The 25,476-nt window shown below is 40.3% G+C and overlaps 1 protein-coding gene across 4 annotated transcripts in view; it reads left to right on the top strand.

Annotated features, from left to right (window-relative positions):
- Positions 1 to 25,476, top strand: part of DCLK1 (doublecortin like kinase 1) — a 237,606-nt gene that overhangs the window by 142,889 nt on the left and 69,241 nt on the right. For 3 of the 4 annotated variants that reach the window (XM_033051779.1, XM_033051780.1, XM_033051784.1), the window contains exon 5: positions 14,179 to 14,295. In XM_033051779.1, the coding sequence (XP_032907670.1) occupies positions 14,179 to 14,295 (117 nt within the window). Of the gene's footprint in view, positions 1 to 14,178; positions 14,296 to 25,174; positions 25,447 to 25,476 lie in introns of those variants that run through there. The other variant, XM_033051781.2, reaches the window with a different exon arrangement.

The following is a 25,476-nucleotide window of genomic DNA, read 5'->3' as shown; positions in this document are numbered from 1 at the left end:
TATGTGTACAGTAATTTCACGAATACAAGCCGCACCAATTTGACCAAAATTTTGGTGGAAACCCGGAAGTGCGGCTAATATTCCGGGGCGGCTAATCTATTAACAAAATTCTAAAAGCTGCCAACACGGAAGTGAGAGCCCGCGGCAGCCCCAAGCCAAGCTGGAGCCCGGCCGGCCCCGGCAGAGGTGGGAAAGCCTGGCAGAGGCGGGGCCAGCAGTGTGGGGGCGGGCGGCAGAGCCTGAGCCAGCAGGGCAGGGCAGGGGGGGCGGCAGAGCCTGAGCCAGCAGGGCGGGGGAGCCCGGGAGAACTGGGGCTAGCAGTGCAGGGGAGCATGGCAGAAGCAGGAAGGCCGACGGGTGGGGCTGCCTGGCAGCGGGGGAAGCCCAGCAGAATTGGGGCCAGCAGCGTGGGGGAGCCTGGCGGTGCGGGGGCCTGCAGTGCCGGCCAGGGCGAGGAAACCCGGCGGCGGTGCAGATGGGAGGGGGCGGCCGGTGAGCCCGCCGGCGGGGCTAGGGAACGCAGCGCGCCGCGGCCGGCGAGCCCGCCGGCGGGGCTAGGGAAGGCAGCGCGCCGCGGCCGGCGAGCCCGCCGGCGGGGCTAGGGAACGCGCCGCGGCCGGCGAACCCGGCGGCGGGGCTAGGGAACGCGGCGCGCCGCGGCCGGCGAGCCCGCCGGCGGGGCTAGGGAAGGCGGCGCGCCGCGGCCGGCGAGCCCGCCGGCGGGGCTAGGGAACGCGGCGCGCCGCGGCCGGCGAGCCCGCCGGCGGGGCTAGGGAACGCGCCGCGGCCGGCGAACCCGGCGGCGGGGCTAGGGAACGCGGCGCGCCGCGGCCGGCGAGCCCGCCGGCGGGGCTAGGGAAGGCGGCGCGCCGCGGCCGGCGAGCCCGCCGGCGGGGCTAGGGAACGCGCCGCGGCCGGCGAGCCCGCCGGCGGGGCTAGGGAAGGCGGCGCGCCGCGGCCGGCGAGCCCGCCGGCGGGGCTAGGGAACGCGGCAGCGGGGCGGTGCTGACGGGAGAGGGGGGCCAGCGAGCCCGGCGGCGGCGGCAGCACCAGCCGGCCAGCCCCGCCGAGCCGTGGCGCTGAGCTGGGCCACCCGGCCCCGTCGGCAACCATGAGCGGGCCGAGCCTTCCTGGCCCCGCCCCGAGCCAGTAAAGCCCGCTATGCCGCGATCCTGTTACTAATTGGCCAATTTGTGAAAGCTGCGCACGGATTCTCGCGACGAACGAAAGTGCGGCTAATATTCGGGGTGCGGCTTATCTATTGACAAAGACAGCAACATTGTCGAGGCACCGGGGGTGCGGCTTATAATCCGTGCGGCTTGTATTCGTGAAACTACTGTAATTTCACGATTATAAGTATAATCGCACTGAGTATAAGCCGCACTTCCGGGTGCCAGCAACTTTTCATTCTTTGTCGATACATAAGCTGCACCTGATTATAACCTGCAAGTTACAGTACAGAGTGTGATAAAAGGTATTTGTTCTATCACCATCTGTTGAGGGTGGGGGCAGTGATTCTTATCTCAACAGCAGATATTCTGCTAATGGGCCATCCATTGAAACCAGGCGGGGCATTGTTCTTTATCTTTCCACACCCCATCCTTCCTCCAGCGAGTATATTCTGCTAATGGCCCATTGAGTCCCACTGTGGGACTGATAAAATTACTGCATCCCTTTGGGAGTTGCTCCAGCCAGGAGAAAGAGCCCAACATTTCTTACCAAGATAAAAACAGAGGTTTTGGGACACTAAGGGAGCCCCTTTCTCCACCGGACTCCAGAGGAAAACCGGATTTCTCCACATCACCACTGGACCTTGGGAGGGAAACCACCTTCTACAGAACCACTGCTTCAACTGAATCACATCTGTCACTGCAAGGGGGCTGCAACCATCATTTAATGGGACTGCTACCAACACCCTGCCTGACAGGGTGTCAGGTTGTACTCTGACTTTGTCAGGGTTTGGAGTTTGTTTCTTTGTAGTACTGTATTTCTATTTTAATTTCCCTAGAAAATAACTGTTATTCCTAATTGCCATATCTTTGCCTGAAAGCCCCTTGATTTCAAAATTATAATAATTTGGAGGGAGGGGGTTTACATTCTCCATTTCAAAGAGAAGCTCCTGGCTTTCTCAACAGACACCTGTCCTCCAAACTAAAACAGCAACTTTTTGTTCTTTGTCCGTATAGAAACCGCACCTGATTATAAGCCACACTTCGGGTTAAGACCAAAATTTTAGTCAAAATGGTGCGGCTTATAATCGTGAAATTATATTTTTATCCATAGTTAGCACTCCTCCTGTGCCGCCTGCCTATACACTGCTTATTGATTATCATTTAGGCACTGACTGCATATTAACCTCTGATCCTTGCTTCACATGGTTACAGTCTGGAGTGCTTCGGAAGGTGATGTAGGCTAATGTGGTTTTGGTTGGCTTTTATTGTTCTTTTTTTTTTTTTTTTTTTTTTTTCTGTTTTCCATGACAACTTAAGAAGGAAAAATGTATTTTGAGAGCAGATTGAGTTGTGGAAAATGTGGAGACATCATGCTTTCTAAACAACCCTGGCATTACAAAATCAGTCTGTCCAATGAAAGTACTAAAACATCTAATCCATGAAGCCAGTAAGAAATATCTTCTTTCAGTATAAAGTTTTGTCATCTAGTTGGTGTGGAGGAAATGTACATGTATCTTAATGGTATGAGACAATATTAGCCAATCAGGGTCTGAATTGTCTGTGAAGGAGAAGGTCTGTTTTTTTGGAGATAGCAGTTCTGCTAATGACCTACTGAGAAGAATTCTAAAAGTTAATAATTCTGGCTTTTGAAGACAAATAAAAGATTTATATATCAATAGTCTCCCCATTCAGGAAATTATAATGATTTTAATTCACCCGTTAAGCAATCACTTTTCCTTTGCTAAATTGTTCTTTGATTTTCACTCCGTTTTACGTTAGAGTGCATCTCCTCCTTTTACTTATCATTCAGTTAAGTTCAGGCAGAAGTGCTGACAGTGACAAACTTTGGAGTACCTTTTATTATGAGTCATACTAGGAAGGCTTAATCAAAAGAATCATGGAAGGGATCTGAGAGGTCCCATGGGAGGACCTACCCTACCTACATTGACTCTGTTGGTTTCTGGCTAACGTGTGTGTGTGCAGTTGTAGTGAGGGAAATTTAACAAGTCTTCCATATGATCTGTTCCAGTACTTCCTTATCCTTCCAGTTGAAAACAGGTTTTCTCATGTCTGAATTAATCTACCTTTTGGAAACTTAAGATCACTCTACTTTGTTATATTTGTAATAAAACTAACAGTAGGAATTTTGTTTTTCTTCATTTTGGCAGTCTATTAAGCATTGGAGGCTGCTGTTTTGTCTCATCACTTCTTTCCTGAAAAGAAAGGTTCCATTTTTATTAGCTCTCCTTCATTAGTCATGTTTCCTTATGTTGCAATATTCCTTAGCATTCTCTTAATCCTCTGAAGGTGCAATCCTCATGTTTATAAATGGGAAACACAAAAGTGTAGCTAGCACCACACTGCCCCTGGGGATTAAGTCAGATGCCCTCCACAGAGGTGATACCTTCAGCTGGGTGAAGATTCCATTTACTGCAGTAGTTTAATTCAAATTCAGCCTGTGACCCACTGAAAAACTTATGTCCCTCTTTGCAGAACTGCTGTTTTGCATTTAAGCAACTGACTCTTGTGATGGCTTCAACCCTTATTCTGTTGCTTATTCTTTTGTGGTTTAGTACCTTGGACTAGTTGAATTTTATCTATTTTTTTCTGATGACTTTGCAGTTTTCAGATTTATACTGTTCCACAATGCCTACAGCTTTACCCATGACACTGTCTTTAAAACACATTTAAATAATTGCATTAATTGCATATTAAGACTAATAAATAAATATTGCAAATAAATATTGACTAGATCAGCATCAGAAACAAAATTCTGGCAAGTTTCTCTGCTCATTGTCTCCTAGTTTGACAGGGAACTACCCTGGTTAGCTTTTCCGAAGCCCATCTTAAAAGCAATTTCTAGAGATGGTATTTTCTTGAATTGCAGATTGAGTTACAAAGCTGAGCAGAAAACACTTATAATCTCTACTGCCTCTCCTGTTATCATTTATAGAAAGACTACATAGACACAGTTTATTCTTGTCAAAACTATTTTGACCATTGTATATAATTTTAATATTTTTTAAGCTTCAAATATTTGGTTTCCTTTATTGCTTTGTGTTGTCATGGAGATAATGAAGGATTGAGCTTGAAAGGGACTTCTAAAGGTCATCTGGTGCTGGGTACCCAGGATCATGTCTAGATGGCTTTTGAATCTCCCTAAGGCTGGAGATTCCACCATCTCTCTGGGAAACCTGTCTGTGCTTCATCCCTTCAAAGTGAAAAGATGTTTTCTGCTGTTCAGAGGGAATCTCCTGTGTTTCAGCTTGTGCCCATTGCTTCTTGTCTTGCCACAACCAAAAGGAAAGGAGCTTGACCCTGTCTTCTTTATACTCTGCCTCTGGATAACTTTTCTCAATAATCTCAAATAAGGGTTACTTTTCTGCAACTCTCAGTTTTCTGTGGCGTCCCAGTTTTAAAGATAGGCATTTGCTGTGACTTTTTCTTTTGGATCTTTACTTGTCCTTCAAAATCCTCATAAATAAGTGTCTGGTGACTCAGAGTTCATCTTAGATGTGTCTCTAAATATTCTTCACATCTCACTAATTTGATAATGTTATCTAAAAACCCTCTCTGACTTGTTCTTTCTTCGTGTGTCTTGAATTCTAGTCTCACTGTTATTAAAGTTATGTTGTCTGCCTGATTGCAGTTAGTATTTTTAATGATCATTTAAATAACAAAACTCCCCACAACAGTTGGCTTGTCATATTAATCTGTTTTTAATGTATATTTTATATTTGTAGATACCTTGTTTTGTGCAAGACTCCTTGCTAATCTAACTAATTAGCTGTGTAAGTCATGAAAATTTGATTTGTGTTTAACTCTTATGACTATAATCTTTATCCCAATGTAGTCTCATTCATTTTCTTGAAGAAAAAAAAACAACTTTAAAAACTCAATACTTCACAGTAAAGGTGTTAGACTAATAAGTGCATTTTAAGTAGGCAGATTTAATTGAAAAAAAGTCAAAGCAGAAATAAGTAGGGCAGTTTAAATACATGTTTTGTTGATTACCACAAATCAGTTACAGAAAAATCTGTAACTTCTGGAGAGCTTACTAAAGTGTATTAAAAGTTAACAGTTTTGAATGGATGTTTCTCAGTAATACCTTTAGCTGATGCTTTCCATGTGAAGACAACGTTCTGTAAATGAATGTTTGTGTTTGTAACTGTGGAAATGGCTTGAGCTTGTAAACTTCCAAAAGAGTAATTTGAAATAGTAAACAATTGAAAACAAGTTGTACTCTTCGGCCAGCAAGTAGTAATACCAGAACCCCAGAATTTGTTGGACTGCAACACTGACACTTCTCTTAGACCATAATTGAAAAAAGATATGATGGAATGCCTGTACTTAGTGCTTAGGATGATGTTAATATTTATCATATGGATTGGATAGGAGGTCTGCCTATTCTCAAAGAACAAAATTATTTTTAATGGGTAATAGGACAAATGCTACCTCTTTGTGCTGAACAGGAAAACGAGCCATTTATTTTGATGAACAGTATAGTTAAGAATGAATTAATTTGTAGCATTCTCTCATTTCAGCTTCAACTGAATGAATAATACACTGCCAAGAAAAATACCATCCAAACAATGCAAATAAAGTAAGGCACTTCAGTGTTGAATTTTTCCTGTGGCTTCAGCAGTGTTTTTTGAGAGAGATCTGTTGATATACTATATGCCCAGTAAACAAGCTTTCATAATAGAAAGAAAAGGAAAACCCTAAATAAAATCACATCACATTTCTTTGTTTGATAAAGAATAATGCTGAGGCCATAAATAAGAATTGCACAGGTGGTTGCAGTTGTAATCAGTTGTGCCATCTTAAACATTTCCAGTTAAAAGTAGCTTTGTGATATTTTGGTCACTGCAGCTAGCATGGTAAATCTGCAGAGGTGTAGGGAAAGGGTGTTTGCTGAATACAAGGCAAACTAATGAACATTTGTATCAGCATTGAAACGTCTTGGCTGAAGTATATTGAGCAAACAGTGAAAATTAAAATCTCTGGGAGTAGAACAGAGTATGTGGCAAGATACACAAGACGTGCCAAAGAGAACATGTGCTAGGAATATGTTCAGCTAATGACGAAATTCTTATTTCAACTCTTATTTCAGGTACCTTAAAATAGTTTTTGATAGTCCAGTTTTCATTTCAGAAATTAATATTTTACCTGTGAAAGATAATTCACATCAATTCAGTCAGAAATATTTCAGATTCACTTAGACAAGCAGATTTTGAAGAAGTCTTCTAGTTTTGTCTGCCTACAAATGCGGAGCTCAAAAATAATTAGATATTGTGCCTTGTCAGAAAAACTGTTGTGGCGATGAAAAATGTTTTTTCAATCCTTTTTACCACTGCTGTGAGCTGGAATCTTTAATGATAGCAGATTTCTTTTCTGATGTAAAGCAAGATTTAACATCATGTTGTTTTTGTAGGGAATATATTAATGTGGAGGTTTGTGTGAGATCAATCTGACAAAAAGGTTAGGACTTGGAGAAGAGGGAGAGATAAAATCTACTCATACAGAGTAAAGTTACAAAATACAGCAGAATCTTGTGTTAATGTTTGTATTAAGTAAAAAAGCCTACAACCAGTCCAAAAGATACTGCTTCGAATTAGGGTATTTTCACCAAAACTCAGAATCTATAATTTGTATCTGATAATTTATGAATAAGATTAATCTTTTCTAGCTTATACGTTCCTAAGCTAGGTCACAGAAATGAACATGTTCCATTGACTGTAGAAAGACTGTGGGGTGAATAGTTCACACTTCATCATATTTTTAGCTATCTAGCATTAGATGAGTTCTATCCTCCCAAGAGTGTCCTTGAGTCAGGAGCATGTTTGAATAAAAAGTGGTAAATACATGTTAGTAACGTTTTGATTTATACATAAAATCATTTTACCTCTTCTGGTAAATATTTAGACTTCTATGAGTTTAGAAACATTTGAATTCAGAATCCGAAGATTATATATTAGAGCAGAATGAGATATTAGTGATGATATGTGAATTCACAAATACATTCCTTATTTTTATCTTAGAAGGTATTTTTTGAGTAGTAAATGCATCTGAAAGCATTCTTAGTTGGATGATTTGTGTTCCTAAGACCTTTCAAGATTCTTTATTTTATTGATGTGTAATAAGGTATAGATAGCTTTAATAGTTTGTATTTTATTGTATATACTCACCCCAGTTTCGGAATTGGAAAATGATTTTTTACATGAAAGAAAATCTAACTGTTTCTGTATTTTATACCCCAATCAAAGTATATTTCTTTGCAGAAATAAAAGGAGATTTAAGTAATTGCTTCCACAAGTATTTGGCACACGTAAAATAGAATTCCTAATCTTTATCATGTGTGGAAGACCAATTACTGGTAAGAAATCAAATCAGAAGATACAATGTCTTAAAACCCCATGCATTTACAGTGCCATAGAGCTTAGTGCATGGGATAAAACTTCAGGATTTTGCATTCTATGCATACATCAGTGTCCACTCACATCTGCAATATGTTCAGGAACAGGAAGGCATGCAGGAACAAATTAGAGTAGGCACAACCATGATGGTAGAAGCTTTGAAATTACTTAAACCTCTGCGAAACTCTCTATATCCCTTTCATTTTTGGAAACTGCATGAAAGTTACCCTTTTGAACATGTTGTAATTGCAAGTCGTAGCTGCCAGTGGTTGATCAGTTGGATGGGGTGAATTGCAGTGTGTATCAATGCCACTAGAAAGGAGGATACCGTTTCTCTTGGTGGAGAGAGTGAAACTTAGTTCTGCAAACAGAAGATTACTGGCATTAATTGAAGGCATGAATGCAGCTGAAAAGTAAAATCTTATTAGCTGCCTTAGGAATTAGCAGCATGGAGAAAATTACCCCTAACATTAAAAACTAAAATTGGTACTGCATTTGGGGTAATGATCCACTGATTGGCCTGAGGACGTTGCTAGTGATGCTAATGTCTTTAAGCAGCGGTAAAAGGCACCAGCCTGAGGCTTACAGTAAAGTGGCTTACCAACAACCACAGACATCCTTGATCCTCCCCCCTTGCTTATCTGCAGGATACAGCTGTTGCTGAAACCAAGTTAAATGTTCTCATCTTAGAGAAACAGATTGGCAGGGATACTGAAAATATAACATCTATTCCCTATGCACAGACCTCAAAGAAAAGCAAAACACAGCAGAGAGTGATATTTTTGCCCAGAAAGAACTCATGAAGGCCGTACAGTCAACTTCTGAGTTGCTGACAAGTAAGCCTTTTTGATCTCCTGGCAATTTAAATAACTTTTCACATTCTTCTCTAGAAGCACATTAAACTTTTTCATTTTATGACACATTTATTGCAGATTAGTTTCTCTCTGCTGCTTTTTTGCCATTGTAAAATCTAATGAGCATAGAAGCTAATGTAGTATTTTGGAAATGAAACATCATGGGGCTGGAGACTGCAGGCGTTGTGATCCTGCCTGTTAGCATCCTTTATTTACCTCATGCTTACCTCATTTTCTCCATTTGGCAACAGGAAGAGTCAAGAGCACACAGGTATGTATGCTGGACTTCCCTCCTGGTTCTGACAGTTCCTACTGCTCCTTGACACCACTCTACAATCTCAGTAACTCTGTTTTCCTTATCTTGTCCCTACAGTTTTAATAATGTCAGATTGTAGCCTTGGGGTATTTTCTCTTTTTTTTTCCATCAACCCTATTGTTAACGTCCATTAAAGGCCTCAGAACTCTGTGGTAATATTCCATACTATAAAGGGACTGCAGTGTTACATTTTTAGCCTTGCTACTCTTAGTCTGGACCTCTCTCTCCCACTTCATAGCTTTGTATGTAGTTATACAATAGAACATCTTATTGCAAGATGTTTTCACTGGAAAAACATTCTTATTTATATCATATTTTAAGCTGGAAAACAATTAAGTCTGTTAAATTCAAACTGTAAAGTTGACCTTCCTTTGTCTTGCATTACCATGGGTGGCATCATTTTGTTCCTTTAATCTCAGTCAGTCAATAGTGAGAGGAAAGACTGGGGTTTCATGAAGCATTTCTTTCTTTATTGAACATAATATAGAAACACTTGGTGTTTCTTCTTGGCTGGGAATGCCATGCCCACATGAGTGAGAAAGGCAATATAGCTGTTTTCTGTCAGGAGTTCAGATCTATTTCTGATACAGTTTTGGCATCAAAAGAAAATTGGGGGAAAAATGCTCTTCTGTTTCATAGCTTGCAATGGACCTGTTGTATAGTAATCCAAATGCTGTTAATGAGGAGAAGGTATGTATTTATTTGCTCACCCATTTAGATCCTGTGTGGAAAACACGGTTTCAATAAAACATGCATTTTTGTTATGTTTTTTCTATATGTAAGAGCTCTCCTATAGCAAAAGGCAAATTATGGTAATGTCATAGAGGAACAAGCAGTGGTTGTGTGGTTGCTGAGTGGGATCTTTGCCTGCAGTAAATTTTTACTTTACAAACTAAATGTGACAACAGAATTGCATGCATAAACTGTTCTTAAGAGCTGAGACCTATTTACAGCAAGCAGCCTGGTTACATTCTGCCCATGATTGGAAATCCTTTTAGACTCTGGAAATAGTCTTGCCCTAGTCTTTGAAAGCATGAATTGCTTCATCCTGATGTGTGCAGCGCTGAAGGCTTTCCTACCTGGCTCTCCACAAACCATACCATAGCTCATGTCCTTTAAGTATCAACTTGCAAACCCATAGGAAATGTAGCACTTGATAAGTTTACCTTAAAGAGAATTGTATTCTAATTTGAACTGTGACCTCTTAAAATTCCACACTCTGTGAATTATTTTTGAGAGAAACAAGAAAATTGTGCCGAAGAAGTTCATAATTGAGCTCAAAAGGGTTTATACAAAAAAGAAAAAGAGGAGAAACGAGAATATTTTCTCTTAAATAGGACTCAGCAGAGAACAGGTAACCAACTCTGCTTAGCACATGTAAGGCCACATCTGGAATGCTGTGTCATGTTTAAAATCCCCCAGTTCAAGGGATATATCATTAAATGGGAGGCAATTAGAGTAGGATCATCATGATGGGGGGTAGCTGGAGCTACCCACAGCAACTGCTGTGTGAGGAGAGGCTGATGGAGCTGGGCTTTTTCAGCCTAAAAAAGGAAATTGCTTTGGGGTACCTGACAGTAGCCTCCAGTGTCCATGGGGCAGCATCTCTGTTCCATCAAAGTGGTGGAGTCAGGTTCCTCACAGTGATGCTTGTTAAGAGGATGAGTGGTGATAGATACAAATTGAAATGAAAGTTTCAATAAAGAAAAATCTCAGAGATGGCAGCCTCACTGAATTCCTGGTAGACAATATCCACCGCACTGCTATCCCTGCATCTGCCAAGCTGGTCATTTCATTGCAGACGTATCTAATTGGTCGAGCGTGGCTTCCTGTTGGTGAATCCATGATGATTGTTTTTGGTTATTTTCTTGTCCTTAATGTGCCTTGAAATTATTTTCATGATTCATTTATGTCTATTCCCAGGCTGACGTGAGGCTGACTTGTCTGTAGTTCCCTGGGTATTCTTGAAGATAGGAGTGAGATTTGCTGGGTCTTCAAATGGCTCTCCCATCATCCCTATCATTCAAAGACTATTGACTGACTTCACAATTACATCAGCCAACTCCATCAGCACCTGACGGGAGCATCCTATCAGGTTCCATGGGCCTACATGTACCAGTTTTACTTAAGTATTCTCTAATTTGATCTTCTTCCTCTCAGGATAGGTGTTCCTCTCTCCAGGCTTCCACCCTGCTTCTGGGACCTGGGATTCCTGAAGGTTTGTCTTGATAATGAAGACTGAGGCAATTCAATACTTTAGCCTTTTCCACATTGGGGCCCTATCTCATACACTGGGGCCCTATTTCATGAGTGTGCATTCTCTGTAGTCTTCCTTTTGTTCCCTTTGTATGTAAAGAAGCACTTTTTATTGCTCTTGATGTCTCTCATCAGATTCAATTCCAATTGGACTTTGGCTTTCCTAACTATGTTTGCATGCTTGGACTTAGACTATATACCTCCCAGGTGTAACCTCCTGTGTTATTTATTCCTGCTTCCACCTTTTTTATGCTTCCTTTTAATGTTTTTAATTTGGTCAGCAGCAGAATGTTTGTCCATGCAGACCTCCTTGTCATCTTTGAACATTTTCGTGCTTGTTGAGATGGACTCTTGTGGAACTTAGAGGTGATCTTTAATATTACTGTTTCCTCAGGTCCCCCTTCTCTCCGGGGCCTTATTCAATGGGACTCTTCCAAGCAGACACATGAAGAGTCCCCAGTCTGCTTATCTGAAATCCAGAACTGTAATCTTGCATTTTTCCCTCCCTCAATCCCTTCACAATACTGAACTCTCCTATCTGTCATGGTCACTGCTGCCAAGGCCGCCTTCTGCCTTCACTGTCTGAGTCTTCCTTTTAAGTGTGAGCAGAGCATCTCTTCGTACTGTTTTTTCTGTCACTTGGAACAGGAAGCTGTCACTGATGTTCTCCAAGATCCTACTGCACTGTGTATGCCCCAAGTGGGTTGAAGTGTCCCCCAAGTCCTCCAGGACTGTGAATGTAAAGCTACTTCAAGCTTTGAGCAGGAAACTGGACTAGGAATTTCTCATGTCTCAACTGGATTATCCTATGATTCTGTGATGCTTGTACATTTCTTGGATTATCGTATGATCATTTGTGTTTCTGTCCTGTGGAGAGAAATCATTTAGCTGCAAGAGGTAACTTCCTCTTAGGGCAATATGCCATTAGTGTGGGGTTACTCACAGGTCAGGGTCTGTATGTAGCCCCTCAGGATGATTTGCCGATGAACTCTGCATGGCCACATTTTGGAGGTGGGAGGGGCTACAGGGTGGTTTCAGTGAGAAGTTGCCAGCAGCTTCCCCCATGTCTGACAGACCCATTGCTGGCCAAGGCTGACCCAATTACATATGGTGGTAATGCCTCTGTGATAACATAGTTAAGACTGCAGGTGTTTTTCAGGTATTGAGAGAACCTGAATGAGTGTTAATACTTGTGATAAAATAAGAGTTAAACTTTAGCATGAATTGCAGGAGAGGGATGTAGGTAATTGTTTTCTTTACATACTGGAAATAGGAAAGCTTTTTACATATTGCATAAAGTAGCTGTTTTCTTGAACTCTTAAATTTTTCAACTAAGTAAATTATATATTCCAGTGGGTTTAGCTTGGTTGGATTGTTCTGCTTTAGTCTTGCTGTTTGCTGACCATTGGATTATGCAGTTCCCCTTCTTGACTGTTTCCTGTGAATGAGGCCCACATGAGGATTACCTCATAGTTTTAACAGGCCATTAGATGTTTGAAAATTTTACATCTTTGTTTACAGGACGATAAAGAACTTATTTACATTTGCATTGCATAGAGTTTCTAGAGCAGCTGTTAATGCCAATAAGTCAATGTAAGACTCCTGCTGTAGTTACCCAATGGCACCTAACAGAAAGTTTTTGTCTGATTCCTCCTGTTTTCAGAAGATAATTTCCTCATAGAGTAAATGTTTTTCTCCATTTCCACTGATTGTTCAGTATAAAACAAGAGAGGTCATCAGTGAATCAAAAAAATGTCAACAGAAAGAAATTAGCTACTATTGGGCATTAGAGATAATGCGAATTAGGAATAATAGGAGAGTTTGGGAAGAAAAGCTTCTCTGGGGGGCCAAGGCATTTCTCTGGTCCTCTCAACTCTCAGTTGTGCTGGATGTTTTGCTCAGTAACACATCAATTCTTGCTTTTATTTCCTTGAACAGCTTGATGAAAGATGAACAGTTAGGGCAGCCAAGAGAAATAAATTTCATGACATCATTCTCGGGTGTATATGTTTAAGTTAATTAGTTATGCTCAATTTTCTTCCTTTGTTCTCTATTCTGTCTAAACTATGTTACAGGCTCCACTGATCTGTGAAGACTAAATAATGTGCAGGCTTGTGCATGGTATTTTCTGACTAGGAAGAAAAAACTCTTGTTTATTTCTCTTAACCTCTGTTGAGGAACCTTAACCATGGGAATAAAATAGGAAACAGGTCTGGTACAGAACTAAATGTTTACTGATGTATTTTTAAACAAGTGAAGTGTACTAACACTGTCAGGTGAAGACAGTGTAAACATTGCTGCAGAGTTTTAATTGTAAACTGACTAAGAATTGGATCTTTTTTTCCCCAGCTGTGTAATAACGTCTGGTGATTAATCTAGTATCCATTACGAGTGCAAGACATCAGTGCTATGCACAATAAATTCTTTCATCCCCAGGCCAAGAATCATTTTGCAGGCATAATACAAGGATGCCTACGGATCTGTGTGGGTGTACATAAACCCTAACCTGAACATCTTGTAGTGTTCTCAAGTGGGAGGGTAATTTCGCCTCTTCATTGATTTTACTGATGTCTCTTATGAGCGAGTAGTGCCGTTTCCCTCACCTGTGATGAATTGTGTGTGCTACACAATGTGGGCTATTGCTCATCAGAGGATTAAGCAGGAGCAACAAACCTGCTTTATTTTCTTCAAACCTTTCATCAGTGGAAGACACTTGCGTCATCTTGTGCAATGGCAACATTTTGATCCAGAAAAGAAGACTTCCGGTTTTTCTAGAGGAGACTGCCTAGGTTGACAAAAATGCTTACATTGCATCTGGACTGTTCACAAAAAATTGCTATGTTACTTGTACTGAAATCTTCAAAAGCAAAGAAATTTTACGTGTAGTCTCAGCACTGTTAAATTAAGCTGTCCTAAGTACCAACAGTAACCATGGTATTTAAAAGTCTGGATTACTGCAGCAGTTCTTTGTCTGGGATATGGTACATACTGTACTTGGATTTTAATGGAGCCATTTATACAGATTTTATACTTTCTCATAAAACTCCTCAAGGTGAATGAAAACAAGCGTGGGCTTAAATGTTTTCACTTCTCAGTGCTCTTTCTGTTACAGGATCTTGCAGGCTTTCTTAATTGCTAACTTATGCAGTTTCTTTGTCTTCTAGAATGCCGTGTGGTGAAATCTACTTCCTATACCAAAATTGCTTCGAGTTCACGCAGGAGCACCACCAAGAGCCCAGGCCCATCCCGGCGCAGCAAGTCTCCTGCTTCTACTAGCTCAGGTAAAGCAAGCAATCTTTCTTAACAACAGCAACCATTCTGTTCCAACAGAGTAGGCAATGCACTTAAAATTCCACGTTTCTGTGGAAAAACATTTCTTGTGTAAAATAGTTGATACTAAAAATTTGCATGTTTTCTCAGTGACATCTGAGATCAAGTCTCTTCCCAATACAAAATAAAAGTTCAACATCTTATAAACCATACTCTGGCATTACAGTGGTTCAATTCACTTTATTTTTTCATGCATGTTTTTGCCTCCAATATCTGAACACTGAGGAAAAAATGTATGATAGTTTTTGTACTAGGAACTGAGTAAGAACAATCCAGAAAGCAGCCCAAGATCTTCAATAAGATCTCTATTGCTGAAAAGCTAATTTCACAATCATTTTTGTACTTTGTTTCTGAAGCAGCGAGGAAGCAGTAGTGAGGAAAGGATTGATTAAAGATCATGAGGATATTGAGAAAAGGAGGGCAGGGGAGAGAAAGAATGCAATTAAAGATGTGAATGTGAGGTGAAAAGATAGCTGAGGAAGAAATGTCAGAATTGACCTAACAAACCAGTGATACAGGCTGGAGAAGACACAGCAAAAAGCTTTATAAAGTTCTGTCTGAAGGGCCTTGCTTTGTCTGCATTTGCAGTAGCTCCCACTAAATAGCTGATGAGTAGTTTTCACCCCTGCAGTTTTTCCCAAGCAGAAAAAATAAATAAACAAAAAAGTGCATTAGATTGCTGGTATTGGTGCCTGAAGGTACACATAATCCTTGGTGTGAGTCAGTTGAGTAGATCCATTCAAGCATTTGCAGCATTGCTTGTGAATACAGATTTTGCAAGAGGAGAATGTTAGAGCTGTCTGAAAGCCACCTCCTTTTTTGCCTCAGTCTTCTGAGAAAGCAGAAAAGCAAATGGCATACTGAAACCTGCACCCAGCACCATAAGGTCTTTGTGGGGAGCTGGTGATCAGAGTGGCCCAGTGCTGGGTTCAAACAGAGATTGACCCTTTTTAAAATTTTTTTCAAAGGTGAGAAAAAAAATTCTTGCTCTGGGAAGGAGGAAAGTGGGGGAGACACGATGAGAGACAGAGGCGTAGATGCAGGTAGCAGGGCTGGGAGGCAGCTTGCCTCCTACACATCCTGGAGACAGCAGGAAAAGAGGTACCTGAAAAGAGGTAATGGGGTGAAATATCAATTGGGAGATACAGGTCCAGAGTAGCTCTTTCGTGAGTATGTTAAGTTTCTTTCTTTGTAGCTAGGTGGAACAGAGTTAAATTGAACTTTAGCAGCATTTTTTTTCTGTGTTGTATGTATGATACAATGTTAGTTTTTGTCCTGAAAGAAATAGTACTGTTTTTCACTTAAAGATGCTGGGGAAGTGTAGGTGAGTAAATCCTAGATTCTTGCAGTTCACTTCTGTAAAGGTTTGAGCAGAACATATTACAAACTTCAAAAGATCAGGAGATTACTTTTCAGCCTATGGAAAAAAGAGAATGTTTTTACTATACCACAGTAATAATTAACATATCATTATGCTTATACCAAGAAATGAAACATTGTAGTGAAAATATTAAAAATGCAAGCCTTTTAGGATGGTGCTGTGCTGATGACAGATGTAACCATCTTAGAAATTTCTTGTTCGAAAATACATTTATAGGAAGTATGCACGTGTTAGTTTGTCACCAGCAGCACTTCTTCAGGGTTCAGGTCTAGGCCCAGTTTTGTTCAATATTTTTATTGATGATCTGGATAGAGGAGGTGAATGCCCCATTAACAATTTTGAGGATAAGAACAAACTGGGAGGTGCTGATGACTCTCTGAAGGAGCAAGATGCTTTGCAAAGGGATCTCTGGGTAGATTAGAGCATTGGGCAATGATTAATAGGATGGAGTTTTAAGAAGAACAAATGCCGAATTCTGCACCTTGGTTGGTGTAATGCCAGGCACAAGTATAAATTGGGAGAGGAGTAGCTGGAGAGCAGCCCTGCAGACAGGGATCTGGGAGTGCTGGTTGGCAGGTAGCTCACTATAAGTCAGCACTGTGCTCAGGTAACCAGGAGAGCAAATTACATCCTAGGGTGTGTCAAATTTCTCCCTTGAAAGGCAAGCAATATGTACAGATTTCAATTTTCTGCCACCAAACAAACATTAAAATGCTTCTTGTTTCTTGGAATTATGTACCTGTGACAGAAGCAGAATAGAGAAATTGCCATCTATCACACATATGAGTAGATAATTTTTTCTGTGATGTCTATTAAATATCTCAGTACTACAGAATCTCCTGAATGACCTATGCATAGCTAGAAGTTATGCTTTTGTTGTCATCTTGTTACTGCTAAGTGTACATACATGTTTTTTTATTGTATGTTTTTAAACTGCTTTCATTTAACCTTTAAACTACTTTTAGGGATTTTTCTTTCATTAGCAATAACAATGGAAAATAAGAAAAAGAATAGATTCCTTGCTCTGATCAAAGACAATACACACCTATTACAAAAAAAGTTAAGGGTGTATAATTTCCTGAGGAGTTTTATCATAGAAAAAAGTTGAAAGAAGGGAGGATAAAGGGAAGCAGAAAGCATTCTTGATAGTGGACCCTTGAAAAAAAGCTGAGAGGTGAATGGAATAGAATGCATTGCTAATTAGGAAGAATCTGAATCCTTTTGTTTCTTTTTGATTCTTTCTGCACTTTGAGAAGTCTGCACATTCTAACTGCACAAAAGGATCATATTTCTGCTTCAGACTTGAATTAATGTTCATATAAAGAAAATACACATGCATAATTAATTACATAGGCCAAAAAAAGAAAATTCCACAGACAAAGACTATGTTAAAAAATATTCAAATCTCAAAGTTAGGTATATAAAACTGGTAAAATTGTAGAATGAAGAGATATCCTTGAGCTAATTTTTATTGTCTTGTGTATGCACCCGTAGTATGGTATAGTCCTCAGTGGTGGTATTCATCAGGATAGCTGTTTTGGATTCATCATTTTTAAAGTAAGTGAAGGCAAAGGCTGGAGCCATTTTTCTATTGTTAGAGAAATAGATGTATAAATGAGGCTAAGAATCTATTCTGGTTTAAGCACTTAAATGCCATCCTCAACAACGGTTTCCCTTCTTTGACACAGAATTTCAAGTGGTCAATGAATTAAGCCAATCTTTGCCTTGCACTAATTGTTTATAGATTGAGTTAAGTCCATGAGTTCCTTTCTGTGAGCAAATGTGGTTCAGGGTGCTAAACTTTCCCAAATTCCTCCCAATAACATCTGAAGTTGCTTACAGAAATCAAAGCGGTTATTTTGAGGGGTTGGTCATGTGTTGTTTTTCTGTGTCTTGAATTTGCATCTCTAAGTCTGGAACAATATTTTACCAAAACCTGTGCTTTGAAGATAAGCTTGGTAATGTTAAATGTTATTTTTGAGGAAATTCTTCTTGAAGGTCCTTGCTTTCCATTTCAGTCTCACCTTGTTGTGGCAAACCCTGACTCTGTGAGGAGCAGGGAAAGGACCCTGAATGTCCCCTCTCCCTGGGGATCCACTAGCCACTGTCCTGGAGAACCATTTCCCTCATCTGCTGCTGGGGGAAAAGGACTCTTAATGACAATTCCAATGCTCTTAGATGACTTTCACACTTTGCAGGTGCCTTTTGCCCTCCGTTGCCTCTAAAAGCAGCTTCCTTGGCAAGCCTGAAAGTCCTGTACAGAGACTTCCATAACAATGCAGTCAGGTTTTGCAGATACATGGCCATGGGAATAACATCATGGGAACAACAGGATGACAAACACTGTCCCACAGGCTCTAGGACACACTGCTAAGGCAGCACAGGGCTAAGTGGGGAACCTGTGAGTGGAAATCAGGCTGCAGGGTTGCAGGGAAAGACCCTTGATGAAACCTGAGGCTACAAAAGTGCTCAGGGCCACAAAGGTTCAAATCTGCACTCTGGCTAGGTGAGGGCAAAGTAAAATACATCAGCCTGTGAGGAACACAGGCTCCCCGTTGCTTCTTGAACTATACAATTTATAGTGAGCAAAAGGACTGCTTCTGCCTTTACATCATTTCTTGGCATATTTCAAAGGCATGTATGCCTATACATAGGTGGTGTTCACCTTTTTTCACTTCATTTCTTTTCATAACAGAGCATATGTTTAATGTACTTATATTTTCCTGATAGCCTCCCTGGCTCCTGAGAACAGATGCATCCTATTTTTATATAAAAACATAGAAAATTTTTTTCTTCCAAGAGTACAAGTAAGCTAGGAAGATCTGTGTAAGGGCTGACTTCTCCATTATTATGTTTTCTTCAGTTTGTTATTTACATCTGACAGTGTTTCAAAACAGTACCACCAGAGAGAAATCTCACTGCAGGAGGATTGCTTTCTGGCTTTTTTCAAATCCATTTGAGGTATTGTCTGCTTCAAAAGGTTTTCAGTCTAAATAGAGAAGAGAAGCATAGAACAAGGCAAAGAAGAGAAGCAGAGAAAAGATAGTGTGACCTTCTGGTAGGCAGAAGGCTGAAGTCTGATTCTAAGTGCAATAGATGATCCTCCCTCTATTTAATTTATCTGATATCTTCCTAAAGCCTGTAAACCACTTTGATGTGTTTTTGTTGGCATCAAATACAGTAATTTCACGATTATAAGGCGCACCGGATTATAAGGTGCACCTCCGGGAACCGGCAAATTTCGCAACTTTGTAGATCATATAAGGCGCACCGAACTATAGGGCGCACTTTTTTTTTTTGCAGCAAAGATCAGTGCTGCACGCAACAAAGTAACTAATTAGTAACAGAATCCCGCGATCATGGAGTTTACTGGCTGGTGCTCAATTTGCAAACATTTTTCACTGATTGGTGTAGCCTTTAAACGCAACCCCAAGTGCCCTCCCCATGCGCGGGACCCGGCACTCCCGCCTACCCCCGGCTGGCAAGGTGGGGCTCGGGGCGGCCACGGCTCGCGGCTACCGCGGTTCGGGGTGGTGACAGCTCACACCTCGGGGTTGTTGCGGTTCAGGGCGGCTCAGGGCTGCCACGGCTCATGGCGGCTCGGGACCACCTGCGGCTCAGGGCGGCTCGAGATGGAGTGGAACTGCCCACGGTTCGGAGCGGCACAGGGCTGCCCGCTCCCTCCCTCCCTGTACGGCTCCTGCCAGCCGCAGCCACCCGCTCCCACCCCCATCGCAGCTCGGTGCTCCTGTGGCGCCACCCCCCCTCGCGGCTCGGCTCACGTCTCGCACTTCCAGGTTGGCAAATTTCATAACTTTGTACATTATATAAGGCGCACCGGACTATAAGGCGCACTTCCGGGTTTGGACCAAAATTTTAGTCAAAAGGGTGCGCCTCATAGTCGTGAAATTACAGTAATATTTGGGAACAGACATATTAAAGAGACATTTAATTTTTGTGAGAAATACTGGTGATTGAAAATTATGGATGTCTGATGGCTATTCAGTAGCTGGGGGCTTCTGTCCAGCTGCCATTTAACACCATTGGTGGCAGCTTCACTGTGGGTGAAGAGGTAATAGATTCACAGAAAGCAGCAACACTTACATCTTCATCATCGTTATTTTTAATCAAATCAAGTGCAGCATGAGATGACTGGAATTACTGTACCCTTGGTCCTTTAAATTAAGGAAAGATGCTGCATTTGGGTGAGCTCTGGTTTACCTTCTGAAATTCCAACTCTAATTTTCAGGACATAGTCTCAACAAACGTAGCTACTTTATTTTTTAATTTTTTTCCAGTTTGAGCATCTTCTTCAAAATTGTTTTCTTCTCACTTTTTTCTCCCTTGTAGAGAATCTCATTTCCCTCAAGTCATCACTCAGAACATGTCAGATGCTTGAAATCTTATTTGTAGTATCAATTCAGGTGTTAAAATTTGGCTTTAAAAAGAGTTATTTAGGAGTTTAGGTTATTCAGTGTGACAAGGGACTTTTTCAAGAATACCTGGGTTGATATGTACCTATTCTAAATGACAAAGTGGACATATGTGAGGAATGGATAGAGTAGGTCATATTACCAAAGACTATGTGAGGGTTCTTTTTTAAATTGTACCTGGGTAAAGATATTGTGAAACTGCATATTATTAAACTAAAGCCTGATCAAAACTGTAGATGTTCCCTAAAGAAAAAAGTAGATACAGAAATAAGATCTTACAGATGTCTTCCCTAGGTCAGATGCTTGTGCTTTTCTCTGCTAGTTTAAAAAACAAAAACAAAACAAGTAGAGGTGTTCCTCTGCAATAGGATATGTTTTCATTTAGCCAGATAGTTCATCCTTAGGCTATTATCCAGAAACAGCCTTCCTTCAACCACTGGCTCAAGAAGGTCTTTGGTATCCCAGAGGAAAAAAACCTGACGTATCATATTGTCTTTGGTGACGTTGCCTGTCTTTATTCACACTGTTAGAGATACACAGCTGACAGATTTTGTAATAAATATGCTGAAGCAAAATTTTCCTAAAGCCAAGAGCACACACCCATGGGAGCGATGGAGTCATACTGTGGACCCAGGAATTTCCAGATGGTTTTGCTTTGATCTTGGCTTCTTTTTAATTTTTTATTTATGGTGTTTGTCTTTGATACTAATTAGTGCAAAATTAATTTTCATAATTTTATACCCTGTAACAAAAACAAGAGTAGGTAAGAGAAGTACATTTGGTTATGTTGAGTAGTTTAACCCTTTCGAAGGATGAAAAATTAAATGCTGAATGAAGAAACGTGCTCAGAAATTGTACTCTGTTCAAACAGACTGATTTGAGAATCCTAGTCTTTCTAGTTAGGCAAAACAGTCCAAAAGACAGATTTTCATTAAATCTTATGTACATATAGATGTTCTCTTGATTAGGTAATACATGAAATTAGCAGACAGTATCATAGATATCAGCTGAAGTGCAGAGGAAAAAACCCAAGAGGCACTTACTTTCTGAGACTACAAAAAAAGCAAATACTGTTGCATGCTGGGGAGCTGCATTTTCCAGGCAGTTGCCTTTTTCTGAGATATGAGATATGTCTGCAATATCTGTGTGTCTGCAGCACTTCTCTGCTTGACAGTGTAGACACAGGTGACTTTGGGTTGAGGTGGGAGAGCCTGTGTGGGTTTGCAGTCCCTGCTGAGCCCTGCACACCTTGGGTTAGACTGTGTGGCTACCACAGGTACCAGTGACTAGCAAGGACTCGTGTGGTGGCTACTGGGATGGGGAATGTACACCTGACCTGTTGGTGACCCTTTCTGCTGACATTTCTGTTCTATTGATCTGTTGATCAGGTGAAAGTTCTGTGTGTGTCGGTAAGGCTTTGTCTTCAGTGGCAAAGGGATGTTTTTTTATCTGCTTAACTTTTTGGCATAAACTCTACGAAAGATTGAATACAGAAAGGGGAGTTTAGCACCAGTTAAAATGAGTGCAGTATTGCTATCTGGGCTTTTTTTCTCAACCAGTTGCATGCTAAGGTAGGACCTCTAAAATCTTGTTTTCACTGGGGAGTCATACTGAGGGCACTTGCCTAGTATGGCGCTCTGTACACACAGTCTTTCGTTGTTAAGACAAAAATGACAAGATGTACAAAAGTTAAATACAAAACCAGAATGAACAAAAAGGCAAGATATGGTTTATTTCCTAACTATTTTGTAACTACATAATCTTACTGAGACAAAAATGTTGTTTTGGAAAGGACAGTGAAAAACTACAGAAGTAATTGAGGCAAGGTCAAATAGTAATCTCATATTTTCTGCTATCAGTTGCTGAATATGACCTACACATGTTGTGACTTGTGTAAATAGTTTTTTTAGCTTAACTTTCCTATTCATAAGCTGTGGCTGCAAAAAAAGCCTGCACTGTTCCATTGCCTTAGTGTCCTCTTTCTTCTACACACGCATTTTTATGTTTGGCAAACCATTTTTTAAACACACCAAGTCATCTCTATGTGTTTTATAAAGTACAATATGCTTGCACATCAACAGGCAACTTTATAGGAGATTATGATTTTAATACACTGCAGTGGTATTAGTGGCTTCTCTGATTGGCACTTGATGCTTTAATTATTTTTTTTTGCTTTTTGTTTCTATTACTTAATGAAAATATGCCCTATCAAAATTTATTTATTGAAATGCCATCAAAGTACTTTTCACTTGCAGCATTTTCACTGGTTTATTATAATAATATTATTCGTGAATATTATCATATTCATTATTCATATTATCATATTAAAACCTATTTTGCATTTATCTCAGTAGATGCTGGTATCCAGCTTTAGTGTTCTATTTTATGGGTTTTCCCATCTTCATGTGTGTGCCAGGTGCAGGAAAAGCAAATACAAAGACAGGTCCTTGCCCTGTTGCACATCCTCAGCAAAAGAGGACAGTAAGGAAAGGAGTTCACAGCTAAGCTGTTGAGTACATCTGCTCCGAGCAACCACAATAATATTGTTATTCTTGCAGCTTTTAAATACATATTTCACTGGTGAATTTTTTAACAGATAAATCTTTTTCATAAGATGATGGGAGGGCACTGTGTGTTAAGCTGAAGTCTGTGACCCCTGCCACTTTATGAATAAAAGTGGCAAGAAACTTTTAGCCTCACTCAATAAAATCCTGTAACAACAGGGATTTACCAATTTCATATGTCTTTATCTACATCAAGATTCCCTCTAGGAACATGTGCTGTATCAGTCAGAGAAATGCAGTGTAGATACTGGATAGAAATGCAGTTTCCAACAAAAATGCATTCCAACTAGGAATGGATTTTAGGGCAATTATTAGTACTATTATTAAATCTTGTAGCTTTTATTCACATATTTGTTGCCGTGTTTTCTGGTCATGAACAGCTTATGTAAGAATGGAGTAATGAGTGTAAATAGGGTTCAGGAAGGGGGTCAGAATCACTGCAGTCTCTTCCTGCTACAAAGCACCTAAGATCACCTCTATTTGCAAATTCAGTATAATGACTCATAAGCACAGGAAACCATAAACAAAAAGGTAGAAAATGAGGGCACCTGGAATGTATGGGGAAAATAACAGAAATTACCACTTCTGTCCTGTTGTGATGTCTATATTATATTAATTATATTAGGATATTAATATAATAATAGGATTATATTAATAATATCAGTAGTAAGAATAATGTAATAACAAGAATAGCAATATATATCTCCAGGTATGAAGAGCATCCAGAAGGATTCATCTTGTGTAGCTTTGGGAATTTACACTGGAATGGGTGGTCCTAGTAGATTATTTATCAGGTCAGGTTTAGATGATTGCTTCAAGAGAATACAACTTGTGTTATGACAGCAACTTGGTTGAAATAAAGTCTAGAAAACTACTTCAGATGTAGAAACCAATACAACAGGTACATAAAGATTGGTGAAAGCAATCCCATCTTCAGAGCTAATTGCCATCTCTAGAGTTTCCTAATCACCTCTCTATAGGGAGTCCTTGTAAGCTCTCAAAAATCCTGGCACCTTATGTACTGGCACCTTTATATTATGCATACAGGTAAGGAGGTCAAAAAACTTCACTTAAGTCTGCTGAGGGCCTCAATTCATTAATTGTGCTCTTGATTTCACATGTTACAAATGGCCAGCATAAGCACAACTATCATAATTTTCCTTTTTAATAGTGCAGTTGAAGAGAGCATTCAAACTTAGCTTAACGGTGCCAAGTAAGTGGTTTTTAAGATTTACAATAATACTTATTTTTCTCATCCTTAATAGATACTCATCAACATAATATACACCAATATGGAAATACATCAGTAGTTAAATGCACTGTTGCATCTATTTGTCCAGTTCCACTTGGTAGTCTCAAGTCTTTGTCTTCAGGACAGAGTGATTGCTACAGTAATTCTAAAAAAACTATTGTTGAAAGTTATGGGGAAGGAGTCATCTATAAAGAATAGGAGCCAGTGCCTAGTGCTACAAGGTATATTGAAATGTATCTGTTGTCTTAAATTTGCTTATCATAGTAAGACCTAAGAGTATCTGCTTGGTTTCAAGAGAAGGCAGAGCACTAGTCCTGTTGCTCAGCAGTCTCGAGAACTAGCTCTGTGTGAAAGTAGGAGTTTAATGTTAGTTTCTAAATTATGCCATTGATGTTTAGAAGACACATTTTACAACTTGACAAGTTTGAGATTCCAGAAGGCTCATTTTTTATGTCCTCATCTTGCTCTTTTCCTAAATTATTTTGGTGATATTGGTAATAAATTTGATTTAAGCCACTGTTGGACAGATCTGTGGCTGTTTTGCTGAATACTGTATGAACATACATACATATGTGTGCATGTACGTTTATCTACACTTAGTACAATATTTAAATGAGTGCTGATACGTGTGAATCATTGTCCTCTCTATAAAGATATATTGAAGCCTGGATGAGCAAATGTTTTTCTATAAAAACAAACTATTTAAATCCAATTAGAGCATCTAGTTGTTTCTATAGTTATGGAAATATATTGCACCTTTACTCTAAACAATGCCTTACACAAAGTGTTTTTGGGATTGGATCACTCATAGCACTTAAGCACTATTAAGTGATCATCCTTTATCATGCAGTATAATGTGTTTTATTGATGTGTATGATGTGGTAGGTATACATATTTCTTCATTATAATGTGTGGGCCCAGTATTAGCCAGTAAGAACAATGTATTATATAAAAAGTAAGAAGAATCTTTTAAAAATGCCTACTGTATTATCCGAAGGAATTAGCATTTGCTAGATTGCCAGTCAGCCAAGGTTTTACAAGAGTTATTGTCATTTTGATTTTTGGATGAGTCATTTGGTACATTGCCCCCAAAGGCACCTCATTATGATTCAGTGCACAGCATATAAAATTGCTCAGGCTTTCGGGGCTCCATGGAAAGCGAGTGGGGGTTGCGGTGGCTCAGCGTTGTGAAGCAGCAGCATTATGCTTAATTGACACCTTTGATGTAGCCCTAAGACAGCACCTGCACCTCCCACTGCTGCTCTGAAGACGTCAGCCTTACGCAGAAAAGGCTTCTGCTTATGAATCCTGCATCGCATTCAGCTCACTCTGTGAGCAGCCCCTGCTATCCTTAACTAATCCCATTGCTTCTCAGTTTGGCTGCAGCTTGGCTTAGTGCAGAGCAGGAATTTTGCTGCTTGCTCCCATCAGGTTAAACAGGCAGATTTTGTCCATGTTAGAACTCATAGAAGGTAAGTCAAAGCCTTGTTGATATCCTTAGT

Source organism: Catharus ustulatus, chromosome 2 (genome assembly GCF_009819885.2).
Source record: "Catharus ustulatus isolate bCatUst1 chromosome 2, bCatUst1.pri.v2, whole genome shotgun sequence".
NCBI lineage: Eukaryota > Metazoa > Chordata > Aves > Passeriformes > Turdidae > Catharus > Catharus ustulatus.
This window is presented reverse-complemented; position numbering and strand designations above follow the sequence as displayed.